Source organism: Rosa chinensis, chromosome 7 (assembly GCF_002994745.2).
Source record: "Rosa chinensis cultivar Old Blush chromosome 7, RchiOBHm-V2, whole genome shotgun sequence".
NCBI classification, from domain to species: Eukaryota; Viridiplantae; Streptophyta; class Magnoliopsida; order Rosales; family Rosaceae; genus Rosa; species Rosa chinensis.
In genome coordinates, this window is record NC_037094.1 from 69,524,082 (window position 1) to 69,546,688 (window position 22,607).

At 40.2% G+C, this 22,607-nt stretch overlaps 1 protein-coding gene across 4 annotated transcripts in view; it reads left to right on the top strand.

Moving 5' to 3' along the window:
• The window catches only part of LOC112175836, a 62,566-nt gene that overhangs the window by 21,274 nt on the left and 18,685 nt on the right, over positions 1-22,607 (top strand). For all 4 annotated transcript variants that reach the window (XM_040511171.1, XM_040511172.1, XM_024313587.2 and 1 more), the window contains 3 exons: positions 12,049-12,153; positions 19,575-19,622; positions 19,728-20,164. In XM_040511171.1, the coding sequence (XP_040367105.1) occupies positions 12,049-12,153; positions 19,575-19,622; positions 19,728-20,164 (590 nt within the window). The remainder of the gene's footprint in view (positions 1-12,048; positions 12,154-19,574; positions 19,623-19,727; positions 20,165-22,607) is intronic.

Consider the following 22,607-nt stretch of genomic DNA (forward strand, 5'->3'; position numbering starts at 1 on the left):
CGGATCACGCCTGAAGCTCTCTCTCTCCACCGGCGGGGCGGCCTCGAACTCCAGATCTTGCCTGAAGCTCTCTTTTCACCTCCGGTGCCGCGTCGAACTCCGGAATCACCCTGAAGCTCCAGTCGGAACTATCAGAGTTTAACTAAGTCTAGATGCAGAGCGTCGACGGCAAGGCCGATAACAGGTTGGTGTAGACCATTGCTCTGCTTATGCTGCTCTTCGCAATTCCGTTCACTGCTTCTGCTATGGGTATCGGGCCTCACCCATCTTCAATCTATCTTATAACTTGATTATTTGTCCATGGAAATTCCCTTCACTGCCTCTGCAATGGGTCTCAGGCCTCACCCATTGAAGTCGGAGAAGGGAGATCCGCAACCGTCGAAGTCAAAGATGGGGGGAGACGAAGAAGTGGGTGCCCAGAGCATTTTCTGGGTGCCCGGACTTTTTTTTTTTTCCGGCATCTTGAGTTTTTTTTTTTTTTTTTTTAAAATTTTTTTCAGCAGTAGACACATTATTGGCCCCCAGTAAACTTTGATACGATGGACAGGGATCACTATAGTGTGGTGTTTTGATAAGTTACCTGTTGTTTTCTGTGTATTAAAGTCAAATTATCTGTGAATCCTACAAAATGGTACATTTTTGGTGGTCTATTGGGAGGCAGTAGAGACATTGGACTTTGTATTGGGGGGCAATAATATGATTATTGGGAGGCACTAATATGATTATTGGGAGCCAATAATTTGATTATAAATTGATCAATTGTGCCTATAGTGTATTCATTTTGGTTTGGGAGTTCATACAATTCACTGGACGACAATAATAGGATTATTGGAGGCAATAATATGATTTTTGGGAGGCAGTAATATGATTACTGGGGGGCAATAATATGATTACTGGGGGCAATAATATGGTTACTGGATATTATTAGGGACTGGTCGCCGGATTCCCATCACCGGTCGTCAGATGCCGGTCACGGTCACTGGATTCCGATCACCGGTCGCTTGATTCCGGTCACCGTTCACCGGATTCCGGTCACCGGTCGCCGGATTCAGGTCACCGGTCACCGGCGCCCTGCCACTAGTCACAGGAGGCCGGCAAGGTGGAGGATGACTTCTCGCTCTAAGTGAAAAAGAAGGAGAGGGCAAAAAAGTCTCAAAAAAAAATAAAAAAGAATTAATTGGGTAAAGGGGAAATAATCTCTTAGAGTGTTTTGGGTAAATGGGGTTAAAAAACAGTTGGTGGAGCAAGTGGGCAATTTTTAGCAACATGTCATATTGCTAAAAACGTTGTTATAACGTTTCAATATATATTATTTCACCCAATTTGCTGGGTTCTTCTTTCCTGTACCTCTATAAACATTCACCATTACTTAAACACATTCACACGTCAACATTAGTACACTAACAGTGTAAAAGAAAGATATACATTTCATTAAAGTTTTGATACAAAATTCTTTACAAAACATGCATCTGATGCTATTTTAAGGAATACATCTGAATGCTATTTTAGCACAGGCAGCTGGATTTGATATTCAATGAGTAGTACATATGAACAGATGCACATGATAAACACGTACTTTTAGCAATTATAGAATTGGTAGCTGCATCTGGAGTGAAGATTGTGTTACTGTTGCAAGCTGAGATTGATCAATGACACCATCAATATCCTCTTCACTGATGTCACACAGACTCAACATCCTGCACATTAATTTATATGAGAAAAAAAATTCATCCACATTCCATTCAAATCCAATTTCTACAACATGACTTTTGTAACTTGACTCATCTCCCAATCAGATGATTTTGGTTTAGGTAACAAAAGCTGAGATTAACAAATGTAAAACATATAAAGGACAAGCTTCTTAAAAACCATAGGATATACTCACATATGAAAGTGCTGAAGACATGCAACAACTAATTGCCATTTCTCCTAAGGATCGGCAAAGGCTCGCTGAGGGAATGGCCTAAAAACATGATCATAAATGAACCTGAAAATTCCAATGAATCTGCAAAACAGAAGAACTCCTCATCGCTATTCAAAATTTAAGCAAAAAACTTAAGACAATGTAGAGATCAAAATTCCAAAGAAAACATGTAACAAATTAGCAACAGTTAGACCTCTATCACGTAAGTCTCTTTCTTCAGATATAAAAGCATTTAACAGGTTAAGGAAGGATATTTCTCTCTCCTTGCTTCAATTTCATTGAGCTCATATTGCATATCATACATCTGTAACATACATGAGTTTCAGCATATACAGAAGATATAGGAAAAGTAAATTTCCTGCCAAACTAGCCACCAGAAACCTAGCCTTAAAACAGAGAATCTGACTTGTGTCACTGTGTCAATAAAGTATGTCAAGAACTTATCTAAGTAACAAAATGCAACTGGAGACTTTAAAACAAGATGTGAACCAGTACTCTGGACTACCTCAGACCAGTTTAAATCTAAGATATCAATATGTTGCAAGAAGAAAAGGCTTGATAGAATAACCAAACAGGTTCCGACGAAAAAACTATAAAGAGAATTCTGTTTTTTCTACTTTGAAACCTATCAACTAGCATAATAGTATACAGAAACCACCAAAGTCTAAAAACCAACCTGTGCAGCCATGGGCTGTGCACTCTTCATGAGATCCAACAACCACAGGGAGATCATAGTGCTCAAGATAACTCCAGACTGTATCTTTTAGAACAGGAGAGACAGATACAAAAGTTGTTATTGCATTATGCAAGGCACCCTGCAACAGTTACAATATAATATATCAATAACGGTGAAGTGAAATTCAACTGAAGCTTCTCACAATAACCAAATAAGCCACAATGTTAGACTAGATACTCCAGACAGCAATTCAGTACAGCTAACTACCTTTAGATACGGAGGCACATTTTCATAACCAAGAAGCTTAAACAAAGGCTCAATATCAGGAAACCAATTCTTTCGTTCAAGGGGATTTCCATTTTCCACAACCTGCAGTTATAAAAACAAGTTTTTACTTTCAACATAAAACCAATAGAAGATTGTGATGTATCAGTGTATCCTCAGTGCAGGGTGCTAAAAGGTATCAACCTGATGCAGGACCAATACGTAAACTGTAGAATTAAGGGTGCTGTAGAGATAATCTGCAGAAGACTAAGAAAACAGAAAGATAACTACTGGAATCACACCAGTTCTAGGTGTCACACCTAGGAGGGAGGTTGAGTCACACAACCAAGGATAGCAAAGGCTCTCAATTTTATTAATCTTAATATGAAAATAAAAGACTACAAAGGCCTCAATATATAGAGAAGCTAAAACAACCCTTGAACAACTAGGACCAAGTAATCCTAACATCCCTAGGCTTAAGAAGATTCCCTAAAATATCTCCTAAGAATCAAACGAATCCTAATAAGAAAAGAAATCATAAAACTTTCCAAAACTTTCCAAATACTTCCTGACCCCAAATCAGTCAAGTTCCCATGTTGACACATCATCGCCTACTGAGTGCCAGATCAAGGCTTGAGCCTTGGAACCTTCTTTACCACATCTCTTATAGACTTTCAATGGCCTTTGCCATGTAGATCCTCCATCATCTCCCCCTGGCTTGAAAAAACTCGACCCCGGCAAGTTAAAAGCATGAAATCGATCGTACAGGTCAGGGTCTAAACACTGCAGCTCCGCATCAGTAAGCCAAGTACAATCAGAAAGTGGACTATTCTGCCATTTGACGAGATACTTTTGATATCCACCATTCCTGGTGGATATAATCTGATGATCAACAATATCCTCTATGGTCTCTTTCGAGCAGGGTGCTCGTGGAAACTGAACAATGGGTGTGGCATCTGTATCGTTAGTGTGACCAGGGTACAAGGTGAGGTCCTCAACATTAAAAACATTATTGATGCCCATATCTTCAGGTACATCAAGGACATAGGCATTATCACTGATCTTCTTCAAAACTTTGTATGGACCAGCAGTTCTAGGATGAAGTTTCTTAGAAATGCCAGGAGTATATCTTTCAGGCTTGATCCTGACCAAAACCATGTCATCACCATTCAACGCAACAAGCCTTCTCCTTAAATCGGCGTGTGCCTTGTAGCCTTCATTGCTCAAGGCAATTCTGCGCCTAACGTCATCATGAATGTTGGGAATATGACTACAAAAAAACTCAGCTTCAGCACTAGGTCGTGCCTCAAGGGGCAAAGGAATCAAATCAATTGGCTTTCTAGGAAGTAGTCCAGTCACTATCTCAAAGGGGCTACGAACAGTGGATCGATTTTTAGAACTGTTATAGGCAAATTCAGCCATAGGGAGAACCTGGTCCCAGCTAAGTCCATGATCACAAACTAAACAACGGAGCAATTCGCCCAGACTTTGGTTAACAGCCTCTGTCTGCCCATCAGTTTGTGGGTGGAAAGCTGAGGAAAACTGCAGCTTTGAATTAAGTAATTTCCATAAAGTGCGCCAGAAATAGCTAGTAAATTTCACATCGCGGTCCGAAACAATAGTTTTAGGCAACCCATGAAGTCGTACAACCTCCTGAAAGAAAAGCTTAGCAATGTGTACCGCATCAGAAGTCTTGGAACATGGAACAAAGTGAGCCATTTTGGAGAAACGATCAACGACGACAAAAATGGAGTCGTTGCTTCGGATCGTTCTTGGTAATCCAAGGACAAAGTCCATACTCAAGTCTTGCCATGGTTCATGTGGTACTGGTAATGGAGTATACAACCCAACATTCTTCTTCCTACCCTTACAAACTTGGCAAGTCTTGCATTGAGAAATAACCTTGGCGACATCCCGTTTTAAGCTTGGCCATCGGTCTTCTACAATGGCAATTGACTTGTCTCTACCAAAATGACCAGCTGCACCACCACCATGCAGTTCCCAGATCACTTGTTCACGAACAGATGTGTTGGGCACGCACAACCTCATACCTTTGAATAAATACCCTTCACGTAGAGAAAAATCAGTATACTGCCTGCCCTGCCCTGCCCTGCCAAGAAGTCAGCATATATGCTGCTGAAATCCTTGCACACTGAGTATTTACTTTTGAACAATTCAAACCCCACGACCTGAATAGCTGTAGAGGATAAAAGGTAAGTCACACGACTGAGTGCATCAGCAGCTTTATTTTCAGCTCCAGATTTATGCCTGATAACAAAAGAATACTCTTGTAGAAAGGAGACCCATTTGCCATGTCGGTGACTGAACTTCTTTTGGGAGTTGATATACTTAAGTGCCTCATGATCAGAGAATAAAACAAACTCTTTTGGTTTGAGGTAGTATCGCCAATACCGAAGTGCTTGGATTACCGCATAAAATTCTATGTCGTAGGTGGAGTATCTCTTTTTAGCTTCATTCAATTTTTCACTGAAGAACGCAACAGGATGCCCTTCTTGGCTTAATACACCTCCAATTCCTACATGAGACGCATCACAAGTGACCTCAAATACTTTTGTAAAGTCTGGAAGGCATAGGACTGGAACTTCAATCATTTTCCTCTTAATAGCCTCAAATGCTAGAGATGCTACTTTGTCCCATTGAAACTGACCAGCCTTCATGCAATTAGTAATAGGTGCCATTACCATACTGAAATTTCATATGAAGCGCCGGTAGAACATTGCTAAACCATGGAAACTTCGAGTCTCTTGCAAATTTTTAGGAACTGGCCACTCCACAATTGCTTTAACCTTAATTGGGTCGACCTCAACACCTGCAGAGGAGATAATAAATCCCAGAAATACAACATTTGGCTTCATGAAAGAACACTTCTTCAGGTTTAGATACAACTTCTCCTGACGAAGAACCCTTAGAACATACCCCAAGTGATTAAGGTGCTCCTCCCTTGTTTTGCTATATATTAAGATATCGTCAAAGTAAACAACCAAGAACCGACCAATGAAGGGTTGTAGTACCAGATTCATAAACCGCATAAATGTACTAGGTGCGTTGGAGAGACCAAACGGCATCACTAACCACTCATACAACCCATCCCTTGTCTTGAACGCGGTCTTCCATTCATCTCCAGGCCTAATGAGTTTCGAAAACTGACTTGAACCAGCCATCATATCCAACATGTCATCGAGCCGCGGAATAGGGAATCGATACTTAACAGTAATCTTGTTGATAGCACGACTATCAATACACATGCGCCAACTACCATCCTTCTTAGGTGTTAACAAAGCTGGAACAGCGCAGTGGCTGAGACTGTCACGAATCCTTAGATAACAAGTCATCCACTTGCCTTTTGAGTTCGGCATGTTCACTCGGGTTCATGCGATAGGCTGGAAGATGAGGCAATTGTGAGCCTGGAATGAAATCTATGGCATGCTGAGTAGAATGCATAGGGGGAAGCTCTTTAGGCAACTCCTCTGGAGCCAAATCTGCAAAGCTGGATAATAATTCGATTAACTCCGGATTTTTTGGGCAAACTGGAGAATTAGGGACAACAGTGATTCATGCAGTTTCTTTTGCCACTACAGCATATATGACCCCGGCTTCTTCACTCTCTACCTGAAATTTCTTCTTTGTGAGAATATGAAGAGATTTATTGTTACTCCCTATGCCTTTAGGAGCTGCTAGCACACGTCTCACGACAAAAGAAAGGGAAGTGTCATGGTCTTCTTCCTTGAGATCATCTGCATCGTATTTCCCATAGTCAAAGTCATCGCTTCCTGCTTGATGCTCTGGTTCTTCCTCTTGCTCTATTCTAATATGCAAATTCTTCTTTGGACATTGGTATCCCATGTGACCTGGTTGCCCACACTTGAAACAAACCCTTGATTCAATGGCCTTTGAAGAAGAGCGTTTAGAATCTGGTGCTCGATTGAATGATGGGTTTCCTGTCCTTGTCTTACCAGCAGCATCGAAATATTTTATTTGAGTTATGTCATTACCCTGACTCCCAGATTTCCTCACTGTGGTGTAACCCAAATATTCTTCCAAGTCCAAAGCAACTTGGAAAGCATGTTCTACGCTGTACACTAGTTGTCGAATCATCTCCATCTTTATGTCAGGTCTCAAACTAGCCTTGAACCTTGCAAGAGTTTGTCTAGAGTCTTCTACAATCTGACTCCTTGTCTTTAACTCATCAAACTTTTGCATATACTCAGATACTGACATGCTGCCTTGCTTGAGAGCAGTGAGCTTATTGCACAGTTCATCAAGATAATTTGGTGGCATGAATTTCTCAAGCAACTTGGCCTTCATCTCTTGCCAAGAGCTGATTGGTAGTTGTCCCAATCTCATAATATCACCTTCAATACTAGCCCACCATAATTTTGCCAAGAGCACAAGTTTCATCTTAGCAAACCTCACTCGGCGTTCATCCTCCATGTCATACCAATCAAAGTACTCCTCGATTCTAGCAAGCCAATCTGAAAACACGATAGGATCAGTTTTCCCCTCAAAATTGGGCACTTTGACCTTAACTTTCTTGGTAATATCTCCAACAGTATCCACTTTGTCAGGCACACCACTAGATTCAAGGTATTCTTTGACCTAATCCCCAAAAGAATGCTTGTCCTTGGGCTGCTCTTCTTTGTCACCAGTGTTGGTTTCCTCAACTATAGTATCTTTTTCTTCATCTGCCTTATCTTTATCAGTTGCGGAAGCTTTCCCACGATCTTCTAACTTTCTGATCCGAGTGTCCATCGATTCAAGTTGCTCAACAATCTTTAGTAACAAATCATCTCACTAGTTGTCAGTCAGACGTCCCCTGAAGTTTTTCCCTGATCGTGTAGCCATTGGATCAGCCTTGCTCTGATACCAAAATGATGCAGGACCAATACGTAAACTGTAGAATTAAGGGTGCTGTAGAGATAATTTGCAGATGACTAAGAAAACAGAAAGATAACTACTGGAATCACACCAGTAGGTTCTAGAGTCACACCTAGGAGGGAGGTTGAGTTACACAACCAAGGATAGCAAACGCTCTCAATTTTATTAATCTAAATATGAAAATAAAAGACTACAAAAGCCTCAATATATAGAGAAGCTAAAACAACCCTTGAACAACTAGGACCAAATAATCCTAACATCCCTAGGCTTAAGAAGATTCCCTAAGAATCAAACGAATCCTAATAAGAAAAGAAATCATAAAACTTTCCAAAACTTTCCAAATAAATCAGTCAAGTTCTCAGGTTGACACATCATCGCCTACTGAGTGCCAGATCAAGGCTTGAGCCTTGGAACCTTCTTTACCACGTCTCTTATAGACTTTCAACGGCCTCTGCCATGTAGATCCTCCATCACAGCCTAATAAGAAATGAGCAAGTACGATCATGGAAAATCTCAACTACCCAACACATTACCTGAGCAAGTAGTACTAACCTCTCACTCTACTATTACAACGTAAAACAAAGTTGACACAAAAATCTTGACTCAACTACTACCACAAAACCAAAGATTGAAACACTACAACTACATCAAGTAGAAAGTTCCACTTCCAGGGAAGAAAAAGAACTTGGACTGCAATTAACCAAAACCATAGCTAACCAACAATAGTGCATGTAACCTATGCAAAATTCCTCCACAGCAAAGTTACAACAATTAAATGAGGACTATGATGAACCTCACCAAATTAATACAACGGTCAAGAACCTAATTAATCCACCAATCCTTGCAATCATGATTGATTGTGTGTTATTCAAAACCTATCTCCTTCTTAAGAAACCATAATCCTGTAGCTAACTAATCATGTACCTATTTGACTCTGCAACCTCAACTTCTCACCCTGACACGCCATAATTGCATAAATCACAATGAAGATCCTCCCTATTTCAGAACTAAAACCCTAGCCCAATGAATATATAAATATGAGGTTCAAAACTAATCCTAGCTAGTCCTTCAATTAGTTCAGTACTTAAATTTTTCCTCATATATTTTTGAAACTAAACAATTTACAGAACAATAAATGTCAAAACTCCATGCTACTCTGCTCTACCTATCTTCTCAAAATGTAGAAAACTAGTCACAGATTGCAGCTAACTAAACCTTTCTAATCAATTGCTATGTTACTGAAGCAGATACAGTCTAGAAAGAGATGCCCATTCAATTCTACATAACCATATATTAATTAGAGCTTCCAATTTCTGAACCAAAACACCACCATAAACGAACATAAATCCAAAAACAGTACCTGTAATCAGAATTGAAGAAGCATTGCAGGAACCAAAATGAGTAATGCGCAAAGAAAAGCGAGCTGATCTTCTTGGGAATCACAGACAAACGAATATAAGAGACGTTGCGAGTGAGTGAGTGAGTGAGGGAGGGAGAGAGAGATATATGAGCTTTTGATTTTGATTTTTGTATAATTTCAAGGTAAACGAGCAGAGAACTTGAAATTGAAAACTGAGAAAGTGAAAGAGCGAGTGGTACCTTGAGAAAGAGGTGGAAATTGGGAGAGTTGATGGCGGGAGAGAAGGGTTGCTTGAGAAGTAGCTTAAGGTCTGAAACGGTGTCGGTTAAGGAGGCGACGGTGGTCGCTTCGCCGGTCAATGTACAGCTAGGTGGCTCCGATAACGACTGCTTCGACGGAGGTCGATAACAACTAGGTAGTTCCGATCCCTTCGAACCACTGTGGGAGATGAGCACAGATTTTGACTCCGATCCACGTTGTAGTTTCAAAAATATATAAGATGCATTCCTGCTTGTTAATATCTCAATTGACAATTTACAAACAATGACGTGCAAAGTGAGTTGTCGATAACCAAATTAACAATATGCAAATGACGCATATGGTGGTGTATATCTATTTCAACAAATTGTTCATGTATAATAAAATACTGCTATGAATCACTTATAGAGAAACTAATAAAAATTTGAAGGTGAATTCCTAGCCTCCTCAAGATAATTACCAACAATGAGACCATTGCCACGACCTTAAGATTTGGAGACAAAACTATTAGAATCTGCAATCTGGGCATGCAAGAGATTGGTAGACCAACCAAAACTATATTCGTCCCAGCACAAGTAACACTGTTCACCAGGCACGCAATTGTGGTACTCATAACAAATTATAGTGAGGTCTCATATGGAATGTAGAGATGAGCAATCTACCTACACATAAATACGATACACCCGAAAATAATACGGATAACCAAGATATCATGCAAAACCCCTCCTGAGTTCCAAATCCAAATGGTCAAGCCCAACTGAGGTATACCTTGGCCCCAAAAGAAGCCCAGCCATACACCCAGCTTTCTGATCTAGACAACCAAAGGCTGGGCACCCAGGCACCGCTGGTCAAATCCAGCCAGATCTGTAACACCAGGGCCAAGCAAGCCTCCAGAAAAAGCGCCGCCACCATCAGAAGCATTATCTGCAGCCATAGGTGCCAAATCACCACCGGAAACCTATTTCATTGAACTACCAAGCCAAGTCCACATGGGCTTCTACCAACAACCTGGTCTCCCACGCTTAGTTTATGCCAGAAAACAACTCCCAAAGGTCATCATTGGGCCTGACCCTTGCCTCGGTATCGAACACCACTTCTCGCCTTCGATGGCACAGTCAAACAAGGCAGTTAGGGAGAAACCCTAGCAAAGCTGTTCGATATATCCCGACTCATAGAATCAATAAGAGATTAATGTTTCGAAAAGTTAATATAATGAAACCTTGATAAATGAATGTTCAATAAATTAATAACAAATTTCTCCTATCCCAACTCGAGCCAGTGTACTAAAATAATAACCTCGCTAAATGCATATAATAATAATTTTTGTAAAAATTCTTTAGGACCTAGTAAATATATAAATATTAATAATTGATGAAATACATAAAAGAAATAGCATAAAAATTCGCAATACCTACTATAAGAAACTTCTAACAACTTTTATTTTTTCAATTTAGCTATTTTCTAGGTCACTAATCTTAGTTATCGAAAGCTGTCAGAAAACTCATAAATGAGCACATTTTCAAGATTCGATGTACACATCTAGAAGTCATAGTCCACAAGATTTCAGGTCATAGGACTAATAAGTCCTAGTAAAATTTGGAGTATTACAAAATTTTCCCCTTAAAGGAATTAGTCTTCTGAATTTGACGTACCTTGTAATAGAAGTGGATACACATTCTTCATTTCTTCTTCAAGTTCCCAAGTAACTTCTTCTATGATACGGTTCCACACACAAATCTTAACTAGATGAATATGATTGGAGTGAAGTACTTATTCAATTCCTTACAATCTAAAATATGAATGGTTGTTTTTTTTCAAAACATATGTCACTTTATAATAGGGAAATTTTTACAAACAGTACATGGAGTTTTTGTCACTGATAATTAAGCTTCCTTAAGTTCCAGAAATAGAAAATTAGTACCTGGACTGACAAGCCTAACACACTTTTGGTATATGATGTCAATAAGACTATTAACCTTATATCATTATTCATTTTTTAAAGGGTAGTTTAGTGTCTTCATAGTCTCTCTCTCTCTCTCTCTCTCTCATTTTTCAAGAGCTAAGAGCTTCTTCAGGTTCCTGGGCTTCGTGTCTTAGCTCTCTCCTTCATTGCTGGCAAAGCGATGGAGACCAATTCCCCATCATCTTCTTTACCTCTAGGTGGCATGCCAACTAACGGAGTTGTTAACAACAGGTACCATATTTGGGTCAAATTTGTTAGTCCAGATACTGATTTGCTGTTTCTGAAAGTTAAGGAAGCTTAATTATTAGTCGTGAAAAGTTCATGTATTGTTTCTAAAATTCTTTTTATTTTAATATGAAGTTGTTTGAATTCAACAACAGGGTGTTTTGTTTTTGTACTGCTTGCTGAATATATATAATGAGCTGATATTTTCTCGTCCAAAAAAAAATTATGGTCACATACTTACAATTATGTTTACTTGGTCACCCAAATAATAAAGCTTAAAATTAAAAGAATGTAGTTTGTGTATATTTTAATCTCAATTTATAATATTTAAAATAGAAGTGGATATCACAAATTGATACAATTACCAAGTGTATTTCTAATGTTGGTACTTTCAATTATACAATACATCAAAGATTCTTATTTCAAATTAAGTATTCAATTTTCATTGTGCTTCTATGTTCTTTTTCTTTTTTATGCAATAGGTATATACATACGAGAAGTTGTTCATGTTAACATTCCTGATATATCTATACATGTTGCCGAATCAATAGAAGATCATAGCAATGAAAGGGATTTCATTTCCTCAGGTACGTTGTACATGTACATAAGATCATATTACATATTGATGAGAGAACTTCGATCAATCTGCACTATATATTTCTCTGCAGCACCAAGATCTCTTACCTTGTTCTACCATCCATCCCTTCAAAATCGTAAACAAACACATATATAATATTTGATTTGTTTTAGGAAATCAGAAATTGAGAGATAATCGCTGTATATTCTCATTGATAATAGGGGCCTCTTTATATAGAGGATTACAATGCATAGAATCTCAATCATACAAGGAAAGTAATTCTACATTGATTAGGATTCTAGATCCTTCTAATTAAATCCTATTACCACTAGGTCAAGTAACCTAGAGTTTGGGCTAAACACAAATTAGGTTTTCCTTGAACACTCCCCCTTGTGTTGCCCAAACGCGGTGCTTCTCTCGTTGCCTTGTTAAAAACCTTGCCGAGTAACAAAAACCCAGTGGGACAAAAATAACCTCGGTTGAAGGGGAAAAAGAGCACAACACACCCTTCACGTTTCGAGACGAACATGTAGACATCTCCCCCTGATATCTGCACCTCCCCCTGATGACTATGATCATGGGAGTTCAGATAATTTCCGCAGGCCAATTCTTGCCACATGTTTCTCGAACGTGGATTTGGGCAATGACTTAGTAAACAAGTCTGCCACATTGTCCTCAGATCGGACCTGGTTCACTTTGATCTTTAGGAGCTTCTGTTGTTGCTGATTGTAGAAGAATTTAGGCGATATGTGCTTGGTGTTGTCGCCTTTGATGTAGCCTTGCTTCATTTGTTTAATGCAAGCAGCATTATCCTCATAAATGCTCGTTGGCTCATCTGTGGTAGACTTCAAACCACAATTGCTTCGAACATGCGTAACTATGGATCGAAGCCATATACATTCACGAACTACTTTGTGAAGAGCAATAATCTCTGCATGATTCGAAGATGTAGCGACTAAGGTCTGCTTTGTAGACCTCCAAGATATCGCAGTCTTTCCCATGGTGAAAACATAACCAGTTTGGGAGCGACCTTTGTGTGGGTGGAAGAGAGGTACCCAGCATCAGCAAAACCTTCCAAAACACTTATATCGTTTTGGGACGGGGGAAGGGAACGCGGTCCACCATGTGTGGCGTCCTCGGCACTTGATGGGTCCGAATCCATCTTCTCTCTGTAGGGAAAGAACAAGCCCATATCGATCGTACCACTCAGGTATCGAAAGATATCTTTAACACCAGTCCAATGGCGTCGTGTTGGCTCAGAGCTATATCTAGCTAGCAAGTTCACTGCGAATGAGATATCCAGTCTTGTGCATTGTGCTAAGTACATCAATGCGCCTATTGCACTTAGATATGGCACTTCTGCCTCTAGCACTTCTTCGTCGTCATCTTTTGGACGGAATAGATCCTTCTTTGGATCAAGACTACGGACGACCATTGGGGTGCTTGAAGGCTTAATCTTGTCAGTGTTGAAACGCCTAAGCATCTTTTGGGTATAAGCTGATTGATGAATCAGGATACCATCTCTACGGTGCTCAAGTTCTAAACCGAGGCAAAACTCTGTTTTCCCAAGATCTTTCATCTCAAACTCGGATTTCAAGTGTTCAGTGGTTTCCCTTAACTCTTTAAGGGTGCCAATTATGTTCATGTCATCAACATAAACCGCTACTATTGCAAATCCGAAACTTGTCCTTTTTATGAACACACATGGGCATAGTTCATTGTTGACATATCCCTTTCCAATCAAGTAGTCACTTAGACGGTTATACCACATCCGTCCGGATTGTTTCAATCCATATAGTGAGCGTTTCAATCTAATCGCAAACGCGCTCCGTGGTTTAGAGCCACTTGATTTGGGTAACTGAATTCCGTCTGGAATCTTCATGTATATCTCTGTATCTAGATCCCCATATAGATACGCAGTAACCACATCCATAAGCTGCATGTTCAGTTTTTCAGAAACTACCAAACTAACAAGGTAGCGGAACGTTATGACGTCCATTAAGGGAGAATATGTCTCCTTGTAGTCGATTCCAGGGCGTTGTGAGAAACCTTGCGCCACAAGGCGAGCTTTGTACCATACAATCTCATTTTTCTCATTACGCTTTCTAACGAATACCCATTTGTGACCAACTGGTTTGGTGTTGGGCAGTATTGGCACAACTGGTCCGAATACCTTTCTTTATCTAGATAATCAAGTTCTGCCTGGATCGCATCTTTCCACTTTGGCCAATCGGCTCTACGTTGGCATTCATCAACGGAGCGTGGTTCGATGTCATCTGTCTCAATAATCTCACGCGCCACTGAATACGCGAATACATCATCAATGATGATGGAGTTTCTTTCCCACGTCCCATGTACACTAGTGTAATTAACAGAGATCTCTACATTCTCAGGGATAGGTTCTGACATTAAAGCGTCCCCTAATGATGTCTCATGGACATAACCATAATCCGGAACATTCTCATGGGACGGATTTTGAGTATCGATGATCAAAGGATTTATCTGTGCCTCATTCGCCTTCTTTCTAGGGCGAGTATCCTTCGAACCAATTGGTCTACCGCGATTTCTTGCGGGACCTGCGGCCATAGATGCCACATCATTGCCATGTTGGGCAATGGCGCCATCTCCTGGTGTCACAGGGGAGGCGTGATGTCCAGTATTTGGGACATCGACCCTTGCAGGCACGTTTTCAGCAGGTATGTGTGATCTCGTCACTTTGGCAACATCAGAAAACGCATCAGGCAGAGTGTCTGCTACGTTCTGGAGCTCGATTATTCTTCGCACTTCAAGTTCAGACTGTGCGGTACGGGGATAGAGATGAGACATAGTGGGGACAGACCACGACAATTCCTGTCGTTCCTGTTGAACATCTGTGTTCTTATCTCCCCCTAACGATGGGAAGACTGTCTCATCAAAGTGACAATCCGGAAATCTAGCGGTAAAGAGATCGCCTGTCAAGGGTTCAAGATAGCAGACAATAGTTGGAGATTCAAATCCAACATAGATGCCCATTCGTCGTTGTGGACCCATCTTAGTACGCTGTGGCAGTCTAATTGGCACATAGATGGTACACCCAAAAATGCGTAAATGTGAGATATCAGGCTCGTATCCAGTCACTAGCTGTAACACAGAGTAAGATTGGGTTGCAGTGGGTCGTAGACGAATGAGTGTCGCTGCAGGCAATATTGCATATCCCCAAGCAGAAACAGGGAGATTGGTGCGCATAACCAATGTCCGTGCTATCATTTGTAGTCGTTTGATAGCGGCTTCTGCGAGACCATTTTGGGTATGAACATGGGGAACTGGATGCTCTACATCAATCCCCAGTGACATGCAATAGTCATCGAATGTTTTCGATGTAAACTCCCCAGCATTATCAAGTCGAATTGACTTAATAGGATGGTCAGGGTAGTGAGCCCGTAGACGAATAATCTGGGCGAGGAGTTTAGCATAAGCAGCATTTCGAGTGGACAATAGCGCGACATGTGACCAGCGTGTCGACGCATCAACCAATACCATAAAGTATTTAAAAGGTCCGCATGATGGTTGAATTGGTTCACAGATATCCCCTTGGATTCTCTGTAAGAACAGAATGAGTATTTTGGGATCCTTTGCGTAGGACGGTCTCGACCCTAATTTCCCAAAGGAACATGCTTTGCTGAAAGAGCGAGGGGCCTTAGAAGCAACCAATAAGGATTTTGGTTGGGCCTGAGCGTCCGTAGCGCTATTAGAAGTAAAGTCTGTGACTACATCTCCCATTATGGCGTTAGAGCCATGGAAATTGGTATGGGTGGCGTCATGGCCACCAGGAGGAGCAACCATGGCGTCATGCTCATGGTTGGCGCCATGTATGGCGTCATCACTAGGGACAGGGGCGGCCTTTCGGCGGCCCAAGACAGCAGCAGCGCCAGAAGCTGCAATTTTCGCGGTCTGGCTAAGTCCTGGTATCAATGTTTGATTCTTGCTTCTTCTCACTCTGAAAAAGGGATGCCCGTGTGAAGTCTTAAGTATACGGAGCATCATATCACGACCAGGATGTCCTAGTTGGTCATGCCAAAGCCAATATATGTCTGAATCCAAGAGATCTTCTCTGATGACGTTATTGGATTCAATTGGTCGAATTGTAGTGACGTAAAGTCCACTAGATTGACACATAAGCTTCTCTAAGATGTGCTTCCGTCCGCAATCATTAGAGGTAATGCAAAGGAATTCTATTCCGTTCTCACTATGTGTTTCCACATGGAATCCGTTGGCTCTAATATCTTTAAAGCTCAATAAGGTTCGATTTGCCTTAGGAGCGTAGAGAGCTTCAGTGACTTTAATCAAGGTGCCATTAGGCAAAAGGAATTGGGCCATTCCATGTCCTTGAACTAAACCTGATGGCCCAGCCATCGTAGTCACAGATGAATATGTAGGCAACATCTCCAAGAATAATTGCCTATGTCGTAGAATGGTGTGCGTAGTCACACTATCCGCAAGACATTGAAGTTCATCCATTCCTAAAAGAAAAGCTCGTAATTAAAAAGGAGTCATAAAGAAAAGAACTCAACTTTTATTAATAAGCCAAACGGAATTACATCATCGTTTCTCTTAACCAAAGAAAATCTAATCCAATAAACTAGTTAATGCAAAACAATGGTAGTCGCCCAACTTCTTTCGGTAATTCCAATGTAGATGTGACCAGTTAAGTAGAGAGATGTCGGTGGAGCAAAGCTCGCTTAAGTACCACTTATCTCAAAACCTTTCTAGACATCACTTTTACATTGAGTACGCCTACTTTGAAGAGAAACTAATATCATTGGCATCTACTACAAAAGTAATATGGTAATTGCCTACATCTCTTGGAAAATAAAAAGACTTAATCAAAATCGCCAGTTTTTGGGTCTTGATCCTTGTAGTCTTCCACCCTTAGATCGAGATCTCCATCTTGATCTTCTTGTTCCATGTAATTTGCCTCCCTTGCTTCACGATACATCTTGTATGCATTGGCATCATTCTGGGATGCAGTACACTTCCTTGCCCAATGTCCACTTGATCCACATCGAAGACAAACATCTTTATGGTCAGGCTCCCTTGATCGAGATGCTTTTGGTGCATGTGTTGGACGACTACTATTCTTGGTGGCGTCCCCACCATAGCCGGAGGCTCCGCCTCTCTCTCTCTTCACACGTTGACCTCCACGGTTCCGTGCACGCCTTTCTTGGCAATTTCCTTCCTCTTTAGGGCGAGAATATGGACCAGAGCGTCCATAATTGTCCCTACTCTTAGGGTTTTGCTCCTTGCGTCCTCCCTTGGGGGCGCGACTATTGTTAGACTCCGGAATAGACTTAGTTCCCACGGGTCTAGCATTATAGTTCTTCACGAGTATGTTGTCGTGCTTTTCAGCTACGTTCATGGCGCCAATAAGCTCATGAAACCTCGTGATACGTCCTGCATTCACATCAATCCGATAATTCTTTGAAATCATCAAGGCAGAGACGGGGAAGGTAGAGAAAGTCTTCTTGATCAACATCGTATCAGTTATGGTTTGACACAAAACTCCATTAGGGACTTGATACGAAGAGCTTCCGAGTTATAATCAAGCACAGATTTGAAATCACAGAAGCGGAGGCTATGCCATCGCACTTCTAAATCAGGAAGCAGGGAGTCACAAACGTTGCCAAATCGCTACTCAAGTTCAACCCATAGCTCTCTTGGGTCTTCCTCATTGAGGTATTCACTTTGGAGTGCGTCATTCATGTGCCTTGTCATGAGAATGATGGCTTTAGCTTGATTTGCTTCAAAAGCAGTAGCTTGCTCAATGGAGAGCATGTTCTGACTAGGCACTTGGATGGTTTCCAGAAGTCCATCAGCCTTAAGATGTTGGCGCACATCTCGGACCCACCTATGGTATCCTGCGCCAGTTGTCTCTAGTGGAACAAAGTTCAACTTGTTTAGGTAACTCATCCTGAAAAACAACACAAGATTAGGGTTAGTTTCGGAGTGAAAAAGGCTACCACAAAAAACTATTAAATTTCTGAGCATAGTCGCTTCCAAGAAATTATGGATTTTTCTGAGCATAGTCGCTTCCAAGAAAATCCGATTCCAAGAGGGGTTTTGGATTAAATCGAAACGACGATGTATGTGGTCGATCGTTTTCTTCTCAACAAACTCTAAAGTTTGGAGGACTCTACAAGCTCCAAGCTTGGAGTGAGCACGAACCCCCCACAGTTCGGCTATTGGTCTCCCTTATGAAGAAGAAAGGGGGGGTAGAAGAAGGGATGTTGGAAGTCCCCGAGAAAAGAAGAAGAAATTGAAAAAAAAAAAACTTCAAAAACGGGAACTTTTAGAAAAATTACCTTAAAAAGATGGCCGGAAAAATGTCGCCGGAAAGTACTGTAGCTGCGGAAGTTACTGTAGCTGACCGGAAAAGTCGCAGGAAAAGTGGCCGGAAGTTGGCCGGAAAAATCACCGGCGGCCGTTCACCGGAGGGTTGACCGACATTGACTGTGGTTGACCGGATAGCTGACGTGGCACTGGTGCTGACTGGGCTATGACGTGGCAGTGCTGACGTGGACGGGCTCTAGGCTGATCTGCTGTGGGCCGAGGGCAGCGACTGTGGGCCGAGGGCCTGCTTCTGGGCCTAGGGCTGATCTGCTGTGGGTTGGGCTCTACTGGGCTGATCTGCTGCCCCTTTTTTTTTTTTTTTTTTTTTTTTCTTTCTGCCGATTCGGTTGCAGTTTTTTCTGGTGGCCGGTTCGGATGGTTTTAGGCAGGTACCGGTGGAGATTTTTCGGCTCCGGTGATCTGGGGTCTGGTTGCAGCTTCTAGTAGAGTTTGGTAGCAGTAGGCAGGGAGGAAAGCTCCGAACCAGGCAGAGAGGATATGGGTATTTCCGGGGGCCGATTCGGATATTTTCCGGCCGGTTCTGGGGTCTGCGCCGCCGGTTCTGGGCTCCTGGGGGTGAGAGCTTCAAGGTGGGTGGCGGAGGTTTCTGGGGTTTCAGGGTTAGTGCTTCGTGCTGATAACGTGTTTTAGGAAATCAGAAATTGAGACATAATCGCTGTGTATTCTCATTGATAATAGGGGTCTCTTTATATATAGGATTACAATGCATAGAATCTCAATCATACAAGGAAAGTAATTCTACATTGATTAGGATTCTAGATCCTTCCAATTAAATCATATTACCACTAGGTCAAGTAACCTAGAGTTTGGGCTAAACACAAATCAGGTTTTCCTTGAACATGATTGTTTTATTTTGTTTTGATAAATTAAAATTGGTTTATGCAAGTAGTTCATTAATGAAGTAAATCAAATTTAATATTTTTCATATCCTGTCTTAAATTATATGTTGTTATGGCACACACGAACACACTCATTCATAATTATAATTAACATGTTACTTTTAAGAGCTTGCTCCAACATATGTGAATTTGCAATGCAATGCAGTGATGAGTTTATATAGAAGATTTGCTGAAAGCCCCTACATATTTTGCGGTATGCTACATCCACACTCTTTATTTTAATTTTTAATCTACTTTTTAGATGTCTTTTTTTTTAAGAAAATAACAAAGTTTAAATTTGTTTTCAATGTTGACCTAGGAATCCATGGTATATATCAAATGAAATCGACACATAAATGGATCTTTCAATTTCTACATTGCATGGGTGAAGCGACAAGAATTTATAATCTCACAGCAGATCAACTTGACATGGTGAAAAAATCAATCTTCACTGCTATAGAACAAGGGCATCATGAGTTTGTTACTCAACTGTGTGAAGTAAATCCAAAACTACTATGGGACACTTGTGATGAAAGTGGGATGACTATATTTCATTTTGCCATTCGATATCGACAAGAAGAGGTTTTTAATCTTATATATGGGCTTGAAGAAGAAAAGCAAAATGACATTGGAATTCGTCTAGTAAACTCTGACAAAAGTATGCTACATTTTGCCGCCGATTTATTCTTAGTTCCATATCTTGATCATATTCAAGATGCAAGTTTGCAAATGCAAAGAGAACTACAATGGTTTAAGGTAAGAATTTCTCATTACACGCACACACGTATTTACATTATTACTTTCCGAATTAAACTTTTAATTAAGTAATGTTCCATCAAACCTAGAAAAACAATGTTCCATCAGTCATTTCATCAAAAAAAAAAAAAAAAAAACCATATGCCTAACATATCAACGTGATAGTGACAAAAATATGCAGCCAAATCAAGTGTGGGTAAATTAATTAATTTGCTCTGCGTGGAATATTTTTTTAGTGGAAGAGAACATAAATAATACTAGTCTTCCTCCACACATGCTCTGCATGTGCAAGTATTTTTTTTTTTTTTTTCAGAAAGAAAAAAAGATAATGGATTAAAACAGTTATTGTAGAGAGAAGTTGGTGGGAGACAAAAGTGGGTTATGGGAATTTGTTTGTTTATTTTTTTAATAAAAATATAATTTGTAATTTTCCTAATTGCCCTAGTGATTTAATTAATTTTCAAAGTTTTTTTAATCTTTCAGGGTTAAATCTGTCAAAATTTTCAGTTTTGGCTAACAAAACCTCTTCATAGTATAGATACTAGCCTTCCTTCACACATGCTCTGCATGTGCAAGTAATTTTTTTTTTTCAGAAAATAAAAAAGAAAAGATAATGGAAGAAAACGGTTATTGCAGAGAGAAGTTAGTGGGAGAGAAAAGTGGGTTGTGGGATTTATTTTGTTTATTTTTATTAAGAAAAATATAATTTGTAATTATCGTAATAGCCCTTGTGATTTAATTAATTCTCAAAGTATTTTAATCTCTTAAGGTCATTTCTGTCAAAATTTTTGATTTTGGCTAACAAAACCTCTTCTCTTAATAATAGTATAGATATAAAAAAATAAATACAGGCAATAAAGCATGATTGGATGCATACAAGTGAAAATTAGCCTTAGCCCCCTACAATTGTGATAATCTTAAATTGGAGCATCTGTTCAGATGGCCTGAAGCCCTGAACTGTAGATCCGTCGTCATCGGTATAGAGACTCCGCACAACCTAGTGTTGCTCTAGAGAGAAAATAGTTTTTTTTTTTTCCCTAAAATTGTCCTTATGACGACTATGAATGAAAATCTGAAAGCGATCAAGACCCGACCCAGTTCAAATGAGCAAATATAGTAGCCACTTGGATCCCAAATCTCGATTTAGATTCCAACCGAATCCCAGATTTTGAAACGAGTTTGACAAAAGGTGCACCCTTCTTACGCAACTCCACCACCCGTTGGCAACCCACCATCTAATCAAAACAATAATCCATCAATAAGTAGAATTGACCAAAAAAAAAAAGAGCCTTCAAACACATTTGCATCTACCGTTACTCGAAGTAACTTGTATGTTGTATGCAAGACAAATGATGAAAAAAGAACAAATAGCTCTAACTAGCAACCTGAAAGCACCCCGACCCAGAACTAAAGCCCTGTATCATTTAGTGTAGTGACATTAGCCTCCGTTTTATATGTGAGAGGTACTGAGTTCAATTCACAAACTAGTTTTTATGTATTCTCAATTGTTATGTAATAAAAATAATATTATAAAAGTAAATCTTCGATTCAAATCAAGAAAAACAATTCGGTCTAGTGACATAAGGGTCCATTGATATAAGTAATTCCACATGTTCCACCAGTGCAACATAAGAGCTATAACCAAAGTAATTCCATGTGTTCTTTAATATCTAGTACAGGATGTGCACGAAACTTGGAACTGAAAACCTAAATAAATTTGAACCTTAAGGCTCTAATCCAATTGTTGTCATTTTAGTCAAATTTAATCTCCAGGTTTTTGGGCCCGATGACTTCTTATTCTTTCCTTCTTTAGATTCATAGAGATGCATGTGGCCGACTCATAGAGTTCCCCATAAGAACTACTTGTAAAACCAACTGATTAGCTTATCGTAGGTCAAACTCCCCATACAAACTAAAAACGTTCCGCTGCCATGAAAGGAGTGCCTATTGTTTAGGTTTGATTTCACTGAGGTCCAGCTCCACTTGACGCAGTCAGAAGTAACCTGAGTTTACAAGCAATAAATCCTAAAAAGATAAATCTAGAGTCCACCAGAGAATTTGAGAAAAAACTCTCAAGCCGCGGTATCTTGTGTCCCACACTGCCACAACAAGGCCTGCCCTCTGTCGAACAATAATATGGGAATAATGTGATATCTCTATTCATCCCTCAGGGAGATTTATATAGTGTTACATCCATGTACAAGTAATCAATCATAATCGAGGTTAACTATAGCACTAATGCTAATTGATACAAAATAAATCTAATTGATACAAAAGATAAAGCATTATAAAGTTAATTGATACAGCTCATGTCAACACTCCCCCTCAAGTTGGTGCATAGATATCTCGAATGCCCAACTTGTCAAGTGAGCTGTGGAATACCTTACCAGAAACAGCTTTTGTCAGAATATCTGTAATTTGATCTCCAGTCTTCACATGGGGT